Raw genomic sequence first — 18,049 nt, 5'->3', positions numbered from 1 at the left:
TTTTGTCACTAAATTTTGATTACCAAATCACGCACTAAGTTAACTGTACAATATAACAGAATTGAGACAAAGCGACAACTTTGTAATTTTATTGGAGTTTTATGATTAAAAAAAAAAAAAAAATGAAAATAGTGGTGCTTTTATGATTTAAGCCCTAATTTATAACTTGTCAGCTTAAATTGCATGTCAAAATAAGAAAGTGAAAAATTAATTAAATAAATAAAAGACCACAATGGAACTTAACTAAAAGCCAAGGGTAAATATGTAAAATAGCTTAAAAAGCGTATACGTAGAACTCCATCCTCCCGCTCTCGTATATGTAGACGATGGAAGTACATATCAACATTACATAAACTCTCTCTCTCTCTCTCTTCTCCAACACCACCTCTCCTCCTCTCCGTCAATCTCCATACATCGCTCTCCTATCGTTAGGGTTTCGTTTTCTCTCTCTAGAACAAAGGTCAGGCTTCTTCGTTTTCCCTCTCTAGAATTCCGCACTGGTAGACGAATGAACAGTCTATAATGGCGACTGCTCCGGTGAAGTCTCAACCTCTGCACAATTTCTCTCTTCCGTTCCTGAAATGGGGCCACAAGAACCACATGAACACCAACCATCGCTACCGTAGGCAGCCGTGTGAGTCGACTCGCGAGTCCACGCCGCCGCCGCCTGCTGCCGACCACCACAACCACCGATCGTCGCCTTCCGAGCATGACTCCGACGGCGGTTCCAGGAATGAGTCGGAGACCGATAAGCGGAGATCGCGAACGGTTCGGAACTCCTTCTCATTCTCGTCCTGCTCAACGCAGAAACATCAAGCTATTGAGGCCTCCGGTTTAGAGAGAGAGAGCGACGGAGGTGATGTGGAGAGAGAGAAGGTCTGCGATGAGGTCGATGTCGAGGAATCGACGGCGAAGCCGTGGAATCTGAGGCCTAGGAAGGCTGGTGTGAAGTTCGCGAGTGAGATTGGAAGGGTTTCGAAGAACGGAGAGTTGCCGGAAACGAGTCCTGTGGTTCAGCTGACTGACAATATGCCGAAATCGATGAGATTGAGGGGTTTTGTGGAAGGTCATACCTCTGAGAAGAAGGAGAAGAGGAAGTTCTGGATCTCGCTCTCTCGTGACGAGATTGAAGAAGATGTGTATTCGATGACTGGATCGAGGCCGCCTCGGAGGCCGAAGAAGAGACCCAAGAATGTGCAGAAGCAACTCGATGTGAGAGATATTCTCTATGTGAATTGTTCCGTGCTTTGATGCGTTTTTTGTTCTTTGCTTACTGTTTGATGTTCCTTTCCAGAATGTTTTCCCTGGCTTGTATTTGGCTGGGGTTTCGGCGGATGCTTATCGAGTTTATGATGCTATGGTATCGTTCTTGCCCTCTCTCCCTCCCTCCCCCTCTCTCTCTCCCTCTCTATATATGTAGATATTCACACACACACACAGTGTATTCATACAAGCATTTCTGTTGGTTATGAATTTTTAGTTTTTCTAATTTTGATTGATGGAACTGAGAATTATAATCTTGTTTCTGGCAGAGATAGATATTTGTACACCCAATATTGCAAAATTCTCAATACGCAGGCAAAGGTCTACTCTCTTTCTTCCTCCCTCAGTTTACTCTCTGTTTTTCCAAAGGATTTTGGAAGTAAAAGTTCAATTATTTATCTTGCAGAGGGAAAAATTATGGATCTTGGAAGCATTTGGAGGTTGGAAGAGCTTGGTTCTGCTACATTGAGATCTCAATTGGAGGTATAATGTACTGAATTGTGTGAAGAGGAAAAGGGAGAACCGAAATAGAAAGATGTCTAATTTACTATCTTCTGATTTGTATTGCAAATTGGTGCCTCTTATTGGGGTACAGTATAGTAGTTTTACTTGTTTGTAGTTGAAGATGTTAGCATGAACATGAACATGGATGAATAGATAATTCAGATGTTTTCGATTCAATTGCTATTACTGGTTGAGCGCTTTGTTAGTTCAATGTAAATGTCTGATTTGTTGACTGTTCCTAATGCTTGACAGGCTTCCCGACTTTGTTTGGGGCAGAGCTTATGAATGTAGTTAGGTTGCAAATCCGAAATCAATTCGAGAAATATTAATGGATGCACTGCTTGATTCCGTGTCCTGGAAGGACACTTCCATCCCGTATAGCTTCCTCAAGTTGGATTCGAGAAATGCTTTTCTCCTTCAAGTCTCAAATGGTAGCTTTTATTGTTTTCTTAGCATTATTTGCAGCAAGTTGATTTCAGCAACTTAAAAATATTCTGAAAAATCATAAATTTTACAATAGCATCATTTAAAGGTTGTGCATAGGTTTGATAACCTGAGTTTTTTTTTTTTACCTTTGCTAAAGTTAGTAAACGTATATCATCCTTTCTTTCACTTATTAAAACTTAAAATGTCATCCATTCTTTAGTTACTTAAACTCTGAATTCACAAGGTGATGTTTTGACATTTATCTATAAATTTCTGTTGAAACATGTAATGATGTTGTGTATCTAATTTCTATTATTTAAGAGAGTACATACTGGTAACAAATGTATCAAGCTAATTCATTTTTTTGCATAGTGAACCATTTGTGGAATATTTCCATTTTTTGCAAAATCATTTGTCCATTGGAGTAGGTGTCACTCTCTATCAATGGTAATTGATGCTCAACCTAATCCCATCTACTTGGGGGAATTCATGACTCTTTGTCAGTTACTTACATAAACTCCTGTTACGTTCTTGGTTTGTATCTATTCTTTTTTTGTTATATGTTTTCCCCCACAATGATGTGCTGATAGTGCATATGTTCAGATAATGTTCTTATACTATTTCTACTACTGCTTTATTTATATATATTCCAATTGGTGCTAGAGTGGAATGATGCTTTATTTATATATATTCCAATTGGTGCTAGGGTTTCTCCTCTCAAGGTTTCTTTGACCCAAGTATTTCTAAGGGTTTTGTGTGTTGCGCTCTGAGGATGTTCTATGTTTTGCTTCGATGTGGTTTCTTTTGTTGCTTGTGTGTTATTGTGCCTAAAATTAGAATTGTATTTGTTGATAGATCTTCCAAAAGAAGGGGTACCTCAAGGAAGGATGGGTAGCAATGCTCATCATGGGTGTCCAATATCATTTTGCATTCTTAAACCTCAATTTATATAGTAGACTAGTAGTGAAGATTTATGTAGTAGCGACATCGTACACTGTTTTATCTTAGTGCCGAGCATACAAATCCTAACAAATCAACTACGAGTTGGTCTTTCTTTGTGTATTTGTAGACCCTACAATGTTAGAACCAGAATGAGATTTTTGTGCTTAACATCTTCTTTGGTTATTTGGATTTAAGTGGATTCTGCTTTTGTTGTTCACTTGCAAGAATTCTCTACTGAAATCTTGTAGTGGAATCAGCAGAAGAGAAAACAGTGCCCTATTATAGCAAATCATGTGATAGATATTGGAAATAGATTACATAGGGGCCTTGAAGAGCCATGCGTTTTTGGGTACTTCTCTGAAACCTGATAGTTTTACATTATCTATCCGATTATTTTGTTTCTTATAATATTTAAGTATGTTATCTCCCGGTTTCATATTAGTACGACAAATTTTGATGCATTTCAATTTATTGCGTTGAAATCTCGTTACTCTCTTACAAAAATTTAGTTATACATATCTGCATTCAGTAATAGATTGGAAAAATTAGAAGAGTCAGGCCCCTAGTTATGTTTGCAGTCTCATTTCTTGAGGCGTTAGTCGGGTTAGAACAAGCATCTCAATTACAGGCTCGAGTTAGGAACGTGGAAAACCCGGTATGGATGCCGGTAGGCACACCGTCGTTGTTGATGTCGAAGTAATGATTTATACTTCTAGTACTAGTGACTGGCACTTCAATTCTGTGTAGTTCATCCTCCCACATTTGTGATTCAAATTTAAGCCTCCCGTCCTTGTGGCCTCTGGTGATTAAAATGCTGCGTCCCCTGAATAAAAAGCATGCTGTTGCTCATGAAAGTATAGAGAGGTGAAAGTACTGTTCCGGCCTTAACCGTAAGGGATGTTTTCTGGGGAGAATTTTCTTTCCAAATATATATTTAAAAAAAAAAATGAGAATACCCACAATCGTCTTTGTCACGCCTTTGGATTTGAAATGAATTTCGTGTTTGAAGTAGCATGCTTCTAGTCATGCAAAAGTACCGAGACTTTGAGAGGCCATATCGGTTAGGTATCTTTTCTGGGAGATTTTTCTTTCCAAAGACGATAAAAAAATAATAATAATAATAATAAATAAAATATTTAACTTAATAAGTGGGCCCAAGGAAAGAAATTAGCATTTATTCCTCTCTTGTTGTAGAAGTAAATTATGAAGCTTTAGGTTTTTTCTCTTTTTTTATTTTTTATAATTCTCACTTTAACATATCTAAAGATAAATATGTTGCTCAAATATTATTTTTCTTTTTGATTTAACAAAAAAAAATGAAGAGACAAAAAAACACACAGAATAAGGGGCAACGATCAGGAGTGTTGAGAGTGAATTCAAGAGCGACAAAATTATATCATAAATAATAAAAATTTAAATAAAAATGGATACGTGGGAACGAAAACGGTTCATAATGTGAGAGTAACACTTATTAAAGCTTAAGTATTGCTTTTCATGTTGCTGAGAAGGGTCATAATTGGTTTGTTTCTGACCATTTAAATGTCTTTTTATGCTTAAAAGTACAGTCAATGGCGAATCTCTAAAGAGTTAAGAATATACGCGCTAGACTTTTTGTTGGCTTTTCGCATCTTTTCCTTCAGTTTTTCTAAATTTCCTTCTCTGCGGTAATAAGTGCTTTTACAGAGTGATGTATGGCAAGCACTAAATTATACAGAGACCCAGTAGTGTTTTATTCGTATTGAAATAATCCAAAATTTGGCATTCAACTTTTCTGAAGGATGTGACATCATTGCTTATCTTCACATTAATGGTTTAAATTGTCAAACTTTTAAAAAAGAAAAAGAACATACCGAGACCTTAGATATGGTTGCACTAGTCAAAGATAAATTGTTTACTCTTTGTACATGAATCTTTATTATCACGTGAGTCTAAATTGCTGTGAAAATGTCAAAAACGTTAGTAATAGTAGTAGTAGAGTTGTAATAAAATTGTTGCCATTAAAATACATTTAAAGCATTTAGTGATGTATAAAGTATTTTTTATATTTTAAATTTGTTTATAATAATATTTGTTAAAACACTTTTATTACTAATTTTATTATATTATCTTTACATTAAATATGTACTAATTTTTTAATATTAAATATTATAAAATTGCATTGAACTCTATAATTTTTTTTTTTAATTTTTTGAAATATCACATATTTTGTTTATGATATCGAATTTGTAGTTCACATATTTTGTTTATGATATTGAATTTGTAATTAAACATGTTTTAATGATAATTAATTTGTATCTTATTTGAAAGGGGCTGCAGAGTTTCAGATTCGTTTGTTATAGAGTCTGAATATTATTTGTTATTATCAAAGTCTTCTAGCCTAGCTGGTAAGATGCCTCCTGTTGGCTCTTGGAGCGCACGAGTTCGAGACTCGGCATCAATTAACCTCTAAACCCTTCAAAAAAAATAAAAAAGTTTGTTATTTGTAAGTAGCAGGTACAAAATTACATTTATAAAAAATATAAAGGAATTAAATTATCTTTAAAAAATTAATTACCTAAAAATAAGAACCTTTACCCATAACACAATTTTAAAAGTTATAATTTACCTATCAGAGCTTTATTTATTTTCACAAAACACGCAATTTTATATATATATATATATATATATATATGGAGAAAAAGCAACGAGGAGGCCGTGAGGATAACGACGACTTCAACCATGGTTACACGAGGATGACTTTACTCTAAATTTTATTTATTATAAATTTAATTACTTTTCACTTTTCTAAATTCAGCTGGCGAAGAGGAATTATTGGAAAAAGGAGCGAAAGAAATATGGTTTAAACTAATATTTTGTTCCCAAAAAGTATATATTTTTTTTTAAAAATAATTTAAATACTGTAGACAATCTAAACCACGGAGTTCGTAAAATAATTACTGTGGTTTGGTTGAAGCTTAAAATTTTTTTTTTTACCAATTATTTAAAAACATGTTAAAACACTTCAATAAGTTCATTAACGTAGATATTAGTAAGTATGTGAGTATTTACCAAATTCAAAAATAATACTAATAAATCGTATATAAGATTCTTTTTGTATCAAAAAAACAAAACAAATATAAGAATATACATAAAAGCAAATAGCCACCATATACAACACTTGTATACATAATACACAAATATAAATATATATATGCAATTATTATTATAAAAAGCGTGTTGCTAGGAGACCGAGTTAGAGACAAAAGGGTAAATTAGATGTTGGACCATCGCGGCATTCGTCCCTTTTACGGCAAGGTCAAGGTGGGCACTTGCTTAACGCGGTTGATGAAGAATGTTCTTACTAGCTTCTTCTATGGCTGAATTCAAGAGTTTTTTCCATACATCAGGATAAAATGTGGACCAATATTTTGATCAACAACCCTAATTTCGTTAACCTATCACATATCCTTCAATCCAGAGCAATGCGTCAAAACAGTGGAGATCAAAAAGGTTTTGGACAAAAATAACCTTTTGTCCATTATGCAAATTGAGATTACATAATCAGTATTGAAATTACATAATCAGTCGGACAAAAGTACCCTCTGCCGAATTGAATCACGTGACCCAGTTTTCCTCTTCCATGGACTGTGGAACAAAAATGTATCATATACTATAGTATAATTTATTTAAATATTATTTGTAAATATAATATTTATTATAATAATCTATATATATTTATATAGTTTAATATCAAGAAAATAAAACTATAAAATAAAAGAATCTGTTAAAGTCGAGGCTAGAATTTAATTCTATAGCCTTAAGACAGATACGCCCCGCTACGGTGCTAACGGACTCTTCGGCGTCTATCTCCCAGGATACAACGACTTTTATTCCTTTGGTAGTAGCACTTCAAACCAATGGAATAGGCGAACCAGCTTGGTGTAGTACTCTCAGTTGAACTCAGACTCGGAGACCAGGATTGAACCCTAACTCGGAGACCAAGATTGAACCCAAACTTGGAAACCAAGGTTCGAACCCAATCCAAACCAGTTTAGGTTGAACCCAAACCAATGACTGAACCGAACAAAGATGAATCAGAAGAAGAGAAGAAGATTTCTGAATTGGTGTGTTGAAATGAACCCAATGATGGGTATTTATAGGCTTGTTGGTGCCTATTCTGAATGGGTGCACCCATAGTCCGAATTGGTGCAACCATTGTTGACCAATCAAAATTAAAAATCTGTTGGTGGTTTTTAATTTGTAAAGGGTGCAACCCTTGGTTCAAAAATAAAACTAATTTATGGTTTAAATAAACCCAAACCGTTTTAATTCTGATCCAGCCCAGCCCTTTAATTTCGTCCAATCCAACAAGCAAACAATCCAACTCGGCGGCCATTAATTCAGCCCAGTAAACAGGCCCATTTTGATAAGTCCAGCAATAAAATAAAATTCAACCACACAGGCCCATCCCAACTTTGTGTAAAAAGTTAAACCCATTTCACAATCAAGCCCCGCCCTAGCCCGGACCGGGTCGGGCGGCGCGCGCGTGTGGTAGTTGGTTCGGATCCAGGCTAGCCTAGGTCCTCCCCCTCTTAAAAACTTGGGTGCCCTTGGGCCCAAACCCAAATCCCATACTAGACATATATATACTCAAGGTTACTTTGCTACTTTTTCGATGTGGGACAAGCATTTCCCACTTTATTCACACCCATTTAGGCTTTATAAATCACTTACTTTGGAGCCAATTTCTCATTCACCCGGAAACGGATTTGAGAAAATAAATATACTACGTTCATCTCCTCGCAGAGAGGAACGCGCTCGTCAATAGATTCACAAAAAATTCTTAGCGGAATCTTTTAAAAATCCTTCCAAAGTTTGCGTTTTCTAATGCCATTTCCAACATGGACATCACATTTCGTCTCTCTCTAGTTTCTCTCTCTAACACCAATGGAGTCCCGAGTTCTGTCCGGCGCCAACACAATCTATCTCCATCGGTTTCTCTCTCCTCTGCAATGCCTCCACCAATCGCTGACACCACTATTCTACACAGATCTCCCCGGTATTCAATCATTCCACTCAACTCTCAAATTCATATATATATATATATATATATATATATATATATATATATATATTTCTACAAACATGTGTGTGTGTGGGGGGGGGGGGGGGTGTTCAACTTATTCTTTCAGTTTTTGTATTTTAATATTGTGGCTCTGCTTGCTAGTAGGGATGTGTTGGCTTTAGTTTTGTTCTCTGCAATTGGAAGCTTCAGTTATGGTGATAGACCGGATATCTCTCTCACTCTCTATATAATACAGCAGTGGACTGGGTGTGGTGGACCGGAGACGGCGATGAGACTTGTCCACTAATCTAGAAATCAACTTCAATCTGGTTGGCTATGGTTTCGAATCTGGTGTTTTTTTTTTTTTTTTCAACAATGCATTAATCTTCATTGTTTTCAAAAATTACCTATATATATATTAGATGTATATGCATAAATCTACATCCTAACGATGAAAGGAGTTAGAAAAGAGAAGGAGACGGTCTTTTCCCATCAACCAAAAAGAGCTGCATGTATAAGGGAAAATGGTTTTATGTATTAGGAAGGGCAAAAATGTAATTTACCAATACCAAACTCATTCTCAAATTTTCTCAGTTTTAACCTAAGGTGATATAGGTAAATTCATGTTGATTCACTAAGGTCAATTGCTCAACTAGAACTTTCCTGTTATATCTAGCTTATTTCTATCGTGATGTATGAATTAAAAACTTGAGGGGTGGTTTATGTAATTTGCCCCCTTTTTATTTATTTTTTATTTTTTTACAATAAAGATTAATTCATTTATATATGTATACATGAATATGTATATATGTATCTGTTATGTGTATATACATTTATTAATAAATGACTTTGTATGTGTCATGTGTATATACATTTATTAATAAATGACTTGTGAAAAATAGTATTAACTGCTCACTTATTCAAAAATTTCTCCCCAATATTTTACCATCAATCAAATGCTTAAAAATGTTAATATTATTTATTATTATTATTTAAATAACTGTTTCATTAAAACAAATTGAAAGTTAATGAAAATGGTACTTGACAGACTTTATATATATATATATATATATATATTGTGCATATGCCTAGATAATCTTGTGAGATAGTGTCTTGTATAACTCTTTGCACTTACTAATACAACTTCTAACCTTACTAACATAACTTCTAACCTTTTTTTGGCTTGTTAAAATATAAATATATATATATAATAATAATAATACTCTCATAATAATACTCTATGATATTATTTTATCACTTTAAAAAAGGAAATACCATTCATCAAGAGTACCTTTTTGGAATCATACTTATCAAAGGTAAATTATCAAAAGAAGAGATAGATAAATATATTTTCGAAAAAAAAAGTATAGGGAAAAAAAAAAAAAAACTTTGTTATCTTCAATTTTTTTTTCATTGCTGGAAAAAAAACACACCCACACATTTTTGGTCCATGCAGGCTCGAACTCATTGGGCTATCTCTAATCAAGAAATTAGATTCAAGGAACCAATTTTTGTTTGGTTGTTTAGGCTTGCTTTGGTTAGAAGTTGGATGGAATTAACTATAAAATAAAGGAAAGAAAATTTTTTAATTTTTTTTGGAGTTTGAATAGAAGAAAAGAGAAATATATATATATATATATATATATATAATTAAGGTTTGATTGGGTTGTAACTTTGAAAATAGTTCTCATGAACTCATAAAACATAACTGTTTTCAAAGAATTATAAAACAGGTCTTTTTATAATTAAATATTTTAGAATACAGTTTTCAAGAAATTTGAAACAAATAGAGTTTTTAACTTTTTATAAAGTTTTTTGTTTTTCAGAAAATTAAAAATAGAAAGCTGTTCTCAAATTTACAAACCATACATACCATTAGTTTCTCACACTTGTTTATTTTCCCCCAAATGTTTTTTTTTTGCACCATAAAGGAGTTCTTTTTTATTAGATATTCCTATTTTATTCAAAAATTTAATCGTGCAAAAAAACTTGCTAAAAAAAAATAGGCAACTTCTTGTGGTTTTTTTCTTTCCTTTTTACTGAATTTCTTTGTGTGCTTGAGCCATAAACTTCTATATAGATGGAAGACTCATTGTAACAACCCACTCCATCACATAGTATGATATTGTTCGTTTTAGGCCTGAGCCGGCACGTTTTTGCTCTTTAGGCTTTACCCCCAAAAGATCTCATACCAATTAAAGACAACACCATGTTATCTTAACCCTTTTTTTTTCAATATTTGTAAAACATTATACTTGATAATAGTATATTAATACTTGGCCAACAACAATATATAATTTCACCGGAAAAAAAAAAAAAAACATATAATCAAAATTTTTTAAAAAAATGTTTCGTTTCTCTTGAACTAATAACTAGTTCTACCTACTAAAAAAATATTATAAAGCCTTATTTTAAATATAAATAATAGAAATAAATATTAAACAATTATATTATTAAATTTATCTTTAAACACAAATTTATTATTTTTTTAATTTTTAAAATTACAAGGATAATTTTGGTATGTATAATTACTTTATTTTCACTTTCATGCGATCCAAACTAACTAACTAATATTTTCGTACAATTTTCTTGAACAAACCAATCAAACCTTGATTATATCGAAGCCTTGGGTAGTAAAAAAAAAGGGACGCTATATTTCCTGGATTGGATTTCATATTCGAATGAACATCGTAATCGTAAGAAAGTGGATTTTTTAACTATAGGCCTAGCAAAAAAAAAATTGGGATAGGATCCTATCGGATCTCCCCCCGCAAAATCGGACGTGAAAGTTTCCTTTCTTCTGGCTCAAGTACGTACACCAAAAAAGAATGGAGTTTTCGCTTTCAAATTCTAGAAAACCCCCAAACAAAAGATCTACTCCTTACTCAAGTTCCCCGTGTAGACTAAACAAGATTTGATTGATTCTTTCTTCCGTTTATTTATTTTTTAGATTTTCTGAATTCTTTGTTCAACTTATTCTTTCAGTTTTTGTATTTTAATATTGTGGCTCTGCTTGCTAGTAGGGATGTGTTGGCTTTAGTTTTGTTCTCTGCAATCGGAAGCTTCAGTTATGGTGGTAGACCGGATATCTCTCTCACTCTCTATATAATACAGCAGCGAACTGGGTGTGGTGGACCGGAGACGGCAATGAGACTTGTCCACTAATTTAGAAATCAACTTCAATCTGGTTGGCTATGGTTTCAAATTTGGTGTTTTTTTTTTATTTTTCAACAATGCATTAATCTTCATTGTTTTCAAAAATTACCTATATATATATTATATGTATATGTATATGTATATATTAGATGTATATGCACAGATCTACATCCTATCGATGAAAGGAGTTAGAAAAGAGAAAGAGACAGTGTTTTCCCATCAACCAAAAAGAGCTGCATGTATAAGGGAAAATGGTTTTATGTATTAGGAAGGGCAAAAATGTAATTTACCAATACCAAACTCATTCTCAAATTTTCTTAGTTTTAACCTAAGGTGATATAGGTAAATTCATGTTGATTCACTAAGGTCAATTGCTCAACTAGAACTTTCCTGTTATATCTAGCTTATTTCTATCTTGATGTATGAATTAAAAACTTGAGGGGTGGTTTATGTAATTTGCCCCCTTTTTTATTTTTATTTTTTATTTTTATAATAAAGATTAATTCATTTATATATGTATACATGAATATGTATATATGTATCTGTTATGTGTATATACATTTATTAATAAATGACTTTGTATGTGTCATGTGTATATACATTTATTAATAAATGACTTGTGAAAAAAAGTATTAACTGCTCACTTATTCAAAAATTTCTCCCCAATATTTTACCATCAATCAAATGCTTAAAAATGTTTATATTATTTATTATTATTATTTAAATAACTGTTTCATTAAAACAAATTGAAAGTTAATGAAAATGGTACTTGACAGACTTTATATATATATATATATATATATATATATTGTGCATATGCCTAGATAATCTTGTGAGATAGTGTCTTGTATAACTCTTTGCACTTACTAACATAACTTCTAGCCTTACTAACATAACTTCTAACCTTTTTTTGGCTTGTTAAAATATAAATATATATATATAATAATAATACTCTCACAATAATACTCTATGATATTATTTTATCACTTTAAAAAAGGAAATACCATTAAATTACATTAAAATAGTACCAATTAGGCCATTTGGTGCATCAAGAGTACCTTTTTGGAATCATACTTATCAAAGGTAAATTATCAAAAGAAGAGATAGATAAATATATTTTCGAAAAAAAAAGTATAGGGAAAAAAAAAAAAAAAAAAAACTTTGTTATCTTCAATTTTTTTTTCATTGCTGGAAAAAAACACACCCACACATTTTTGGTCCATGCGGGCTCGAACTCATTGGGCTATCTCTAATCAAGAAATTAGATTCAAGGAACCAATTTTTGTTTGGTTGTTTAGGCTTGCTTTGGTTAGAAGTTGGATGGAATTAACTATAAAATAAAGGAAAGAAAATTTTTTAATTTTTTTTGGAGTTTGAATAGAAGAAAAGAGAAATATATATATATATATATATATATATATATATATATATATATATATAAGGTTTGATTGGGTTGTAACTTTGAAAATAGTTCTTATGAACTCATAAAACATAACTGTTTTCAAAGAATTATAAAACAGATCTTTTTATAATTAAATATTCTAGAATACAGTTTTCAAGAAATTTGAAACAAATAGAGTTTTTAACTTTTTATAAAGTTTTTTGTTTTTCAGAAAATTAAAAATAGAACACTGTTCTCAAATTTACAAACCATACATACCATTAGTTTCTCACACTTGTTTATTTTCCCCCAAATGTATTTTTTTGCACCCTAAAGGAGTTCTTTTTTATTAGATATTCCTATTTTATTCAAAAATTTAATCGTGCAAAACAACTCGCTAAAAAAAAATAGGCAACTTCTTGTGGTTTTTTTCTTTCCTTTTTATTGAATTTTTTTGTGTGCTTGAGCCATAAACTTCTATATAGATGGAAGACTCATTGTAACAACCCACTCCATCACATAGTATGATATTGTTCGTTTTAGGCCTGAGCCGGCACGGTTTTGTTCTTTAGGCTTTACCCCCAAAAGATCTCATACCAATTAAAGATAACACCACCACATGTTATCTTAACCCCTTTTTTTTTCAATATTTGTAAAACATTATACTTGATAATAGTATATTAATACTTGGCCAACAACAATATATAATTTCACCGGAAAAAAAAAAAAAAAACATATAATCAAAATTTTTTTTAAAAATGTTTCGTTTCTCTTGAACTAATAACTAGTTCTACCTACTAAAAAAATATTATAAAGCCTTATTTTAAATATAAATAATAGAAATAAATATTAAACAATTATATTATTAAATTTATCTTTAAACACAAATTTATTATTTTTTTAATTTTTAAAATTACAAGGATAATTTTGGTATGTATAATTACTTTATTTTCACTTTCATGCTATCCAAACTAACTAACTAATATTTTCGTACAATTTTCTTGAACAAACCAATCAAACCTTGATTATAGCAAAGCCTTGGGTAGTAAAAAAAAAAGGGATGCTATATTTCCTGGATTGGATTTCATATTCGAATGAACCTCGTAATCGTAAGAAAGTGGGTTTTTTAACTATAGGCCTAGCAAAAGAAAAATTGGGATAGGATCCTATCGGATCTCCCCCGCAAAATCGGACGTGAAAGTTTCCTTTCATTTGGCTCAAGTACGTACACCAAAAAAGAATGGAGTTTTCGCTTTCAAATTCTAGAAAACCCCCAAACAAAAGATCTACTCCTTACTCAAGTTCCCCGTGTAGACTAAACAAGATTTGATTGATTCTTTCTTCCGTTTATTTATTTTTTAGATTTTCTGAATTCTTTGTTCAACTTATTCTTTCAGTTTTTTTATTTTAATATTGTGGCTCTGCTTGCTAGTAGGGATGTGTTGGCTTTAGTTTTGTTCTCTGCAATCGGAAGCTTCAGTTATGGTGGTAGACCGAATATCTCTCTCACTCTCTATATAATACAGCAGTGGACTGGGTGTGGTGGACCGGAGACGGCGATGAGACTTGTCCACTAATCTAGAAATCAACTTCAATCTGGTTGGCTATGGTTTCGAATCTGGTGTTTTTTTTTTTTTTTTTTTTTCAACAATGCATTAATCTTCATTGTTTTCAAAAATTACCTATATATATATTATATGTATATGTATATGTATATATTAGATGTATATGCATAGATCTACATCCTATTGATGAAAGGAGTTAGAAAAGAGAAGGAGACAGTCTTTTCCCATCAACCAAAAAGAGTTGCATGTATAAGGGAAAATGGTTTTATGTATTAGGAAGGGCAAAAATGTAATTTACCAATACCAAACTCATTCTCAAATTTTCTTAGTTTTAACCTAAGGTGATATAGGTAAATTCATGTTGATTCACTAAGGTCAATTGCTCAACTAAAAGTTTTCTGTTATATCTAGCTTATTTCTATCTTGACGTATGAATTAAAAACTTGAGGGGTGGTTTATGTAATTTGCCCCCCCCCCCCCCCCCCCTTTTTTTTTTTTTACAATAAAGATTAATTCATTTATATATGTATACATGAATATGTATATATGTATATGTTATGTGTATATACATTTATTAATAAATGACTTTGTATGTGTCATGTGTATATACATTTATTAATAAATGACTTGTGAAAAAAAGTATTAACTGCTCACTTATTCAAAAATTTCTCCCCAATATTTTACCATCAATCAAATGCTTAAAAATGTTTATATTATTTATTATTATTATTTAAATAACTGTTTCATTAAAACAAATTGAAAGTTAATGAAAATGGTACTTGACAGACTTTATATATATATATATATATATATATATATATATATTGTGCATATGCCTAGATAATCTTGTGAGATAGTGTCTTGTATAACTCTTTGCACTTACTAATATAACTTCTAACCTTACTAACATAACTTCTAACCTTTTTTTGGCTTGTTAAAATATAAATATATATATATATATAATAATAATAATAATACTCTCATAATAATACTCTATGATATTATTTTATCACTTTAAAAAAGGAAATACCATTAAACTACATTAAAATACTACCAATTAGGCCATTTGGTGCATCAACAGTACCTTTTTGGAATCATACTTATCAAAGGTAAATTATCAAAAGAAGAGATAGATAAATATATTTTCGAAAAAAAAAGTATAGGGGAAAAAAAAAAAAAAAACTTTGTTATCTTCAATTTTTTTTTCATTGCTGGAAAAAAACACACCCACACATTTTTGGTCCATGCGGGCTCGAACTCATTGGGCTATCTCTAATCAAGAAATTAGATTCAAGGAACCAATTTTTGTTTGGTTGTTTAGGCTTGCTTTGGTTAGAAGTTGGATGGAATTAACTATAAAATAAAGGAAAGAAAATTTTTTAATTTTTTTTGGAGTTTGAATAGAAGAAAAGAGAAATATATATATATATATATATATATATAATTAAGGTTTGATTGGGTTGTAACTTTGAAAATAGTTCTCATGAACTCATAAAACATAACTGTTTTCAAAGAATTATAAAACAGGTCTTTTTATAATTAAATATTTTAGAATACTGTTTTCAAGAAATTTGAAACAAATAGAGTTTTTAACTTTTTATAAAGTTTTTTGTTTTTCAGAAAATTAAAAATAAAAAACTGTTCTCAAATTTACAAACCATACATACCATTAGTTTCTCACACTTGTTTATTTTCCCCCAAATGTATTTTTTTGCACCCTAAAGGAGTTCTTTTTTATTAGATATTCCTATTTTATTCAAAAATTTAATCGTGCAAAACAACTCGCTAAAAAAAAATAGGCAACTTCTTGTGGTTTTTTTCTTTCCTTTTTATTAAATTTCTTTGTGTGCTTGAGCCATAAACTTCTATATAGATGGAAGACTCATTGTAACAACCCACTCCATCACATAATATGATATTGTTCGTTTTAGGCCTGAGCCAGCACGGTTTTGCTCTTTAGGCTTTACCCCCAAAAGATCTCATACCAATTAAAGATAACACCATCACATGTTATCTTAACCCTTTTTTTTTTTCAATATTTGTAAAACATTATACTTGATAATAGTATATTAATACTTGGCCAACAACAATATATAATTTCACCGGAAAAAAAAAAAAAAAAAAAAAAACATATAATCAAAAATTTTTTAAAAAATGTTTCGTTTCCCTTGAACTAATAACTAGTTCTACCTACTAAAAAAATATTATAAAGCCTTATTTTAAATATAAATAATAGAAATAAATATTAAACAATTATATTATTAAATTTATCTTTAAACACAAATTTATTATTTTTTTAATTTTTAAAATTACAAGGATAATTTTGGTATGTATAATTACTTTATTTTCACTTTCATGCTATCCAAACTAACTAACTAATATTTTCGTACAATTTTCTTGAACAAACCAATCAAACCTTGATTATATCGAAGCCTTGGGTAGTAAAAAAAAGGGATGCTATATTTCCTGGATTGGATTTCATATTCGAATGAACCTCGTAATCGTAAGAAAGTGGGTTTTTTTAACTATAGGCCTAGCAAAAGAAAAATTGGGATAGGATCCTATCGGATCTCCCCCCGCAAAATCGGACATGAAAGTTTCCTTTCATCTGGCTCAAGTACGTACACCAAAAAAGAATGGAGTTTTTGCTTTCAAATTCTAGAAAACCCCCAAACAAAAGATCTACTCCTTACTCAAGTTCCCCGTGTAGACTAAATACTTAATTGATTCTTTCTTCCGTTTATATATATTTTAGATTTTCTGAATTCTTTATTCAATTACGACATAAATGAAATGTGAAATTATTGAGTAGTCTACTTCCCTTCGAATAATGAATTCCCTTAATTAAAATTAAATGAGTTCTTTGGAATTCACAAAGGATTTATTTGTCAATGTATTGTTCCATTCGATCTTTTAAGTCCCGACTTCACCTCGATGGTTATGCCACGATGTCTTTAAAGCCATATGTGATGGATAAACTCCTGTAACTATGACATATTTGCTATTTGCTTACTTGAACAAAAACATAATTTCTTTCGAAAAGAAAGAAAATGGTTAATTCCACAAAAGAAATAAGTCTTTTTTTTACGAGGTACAACTAAAAATTCATATTTATTTGTTATAAAATCGACCATAGATCAATTTCCCCTTTTATTTTGGAGTATTGGATACACCCATAATTCTGAGCTTTATGTTACTCCTCCCAAGAGACATGTCAGATCCGGGGCATCCCAATTGGATTGAATGGGATGACAGTTTCTCATTCCGAATCTGTAAAATCAGAATTTCGATCAAATCACACATCGCAGTATACTAGGCCTTTTAATTCTTTAAGAGGTTTATTTAAAAGATTTGCAATATAATTAGGAAGACGTTTCAAATACCACACATGGGTTACTGGGCATGCCATTTTGATGGGCATGCCATTTTCATGTAGCCCATTTGATATCTGCGTATCCGAGAATCAACAAATTCGACTCCACATTGTTCACAAAATTTCGGGTCTTCCTTTTCATCTCTGATTACTCGATAATTTCCACAAGCATAAATTCCGCTTTTTATAGGCCAAAAATTATTTCACAAAATAATCCATCTTTTTCCGGTTTATTGGTTTTGTAATGAAAAGTGTAGGGTTTTGTTACCTCTCTAACTATCTCTCCATTAGGTGGGATTTTTTTGGCCCAAACGCTTATTTGTTGAGGAAAAACTAATCCAATTTGGAGTTGTTGATGTTTATACTGATAGATCAAAAATTCTGATTCATTCCGA

General features: G+C 31.5%; 1 protein-coding gene across 1 annotated transcript; it reads left to right on the top strand.

The window, feature by feature from the left end:
* The first annotated feature begins 339 nt into the window (after positions 1 to 339).
* LOC132304099 (uncharacterized) lies at positions 340 to 1,950 on the top strand. Its single transcript, XM_059801623.1, has 4 exons — positions 340 to 1,212; positions 1,295 to 1,360; positions 1,533 to 1,584; positions 1,670 to 1,950. The coding sequence occupies exons 1-3, from the start codon at positions 523 to 525 to the stop codon at positions 1,536 to 1,538; spliced, it is 762 nt and encodes a 253-aa protein (XP_059657606.1). The 5' UTR covers positions 340 to 522; the 3' UTR covers positions 1,539 to 1,584; positions 1,670 to 1,950.
* The last annotated feature ends 16,099 nt before the right edge of the window (positions 1,951 to 18,049 follow it).

This window comes from Cornus florida, unplaced genomic scaffold (genome assembly GCF_030987335.1).
Source record: "Cornus florida cultivar Cherokee Brave unplaced genomic scaffold, ASM3098733v1 CherokeeBrave_3.0.0_Hap2_Chr04, whole genome shotgun sequence".
Taxonomy (NCBI): domain Eukaryota; kingdom Viridiplantae; phylum Streptophyta; class Magnoliopsida; order Cornales; family Cornaceae; genus Cornus; species Cornus florida.
Note: the sequence above shows the minus strand (reverse complement) of the source record. Positions and strands in the feature narration are given on the sequence as shown.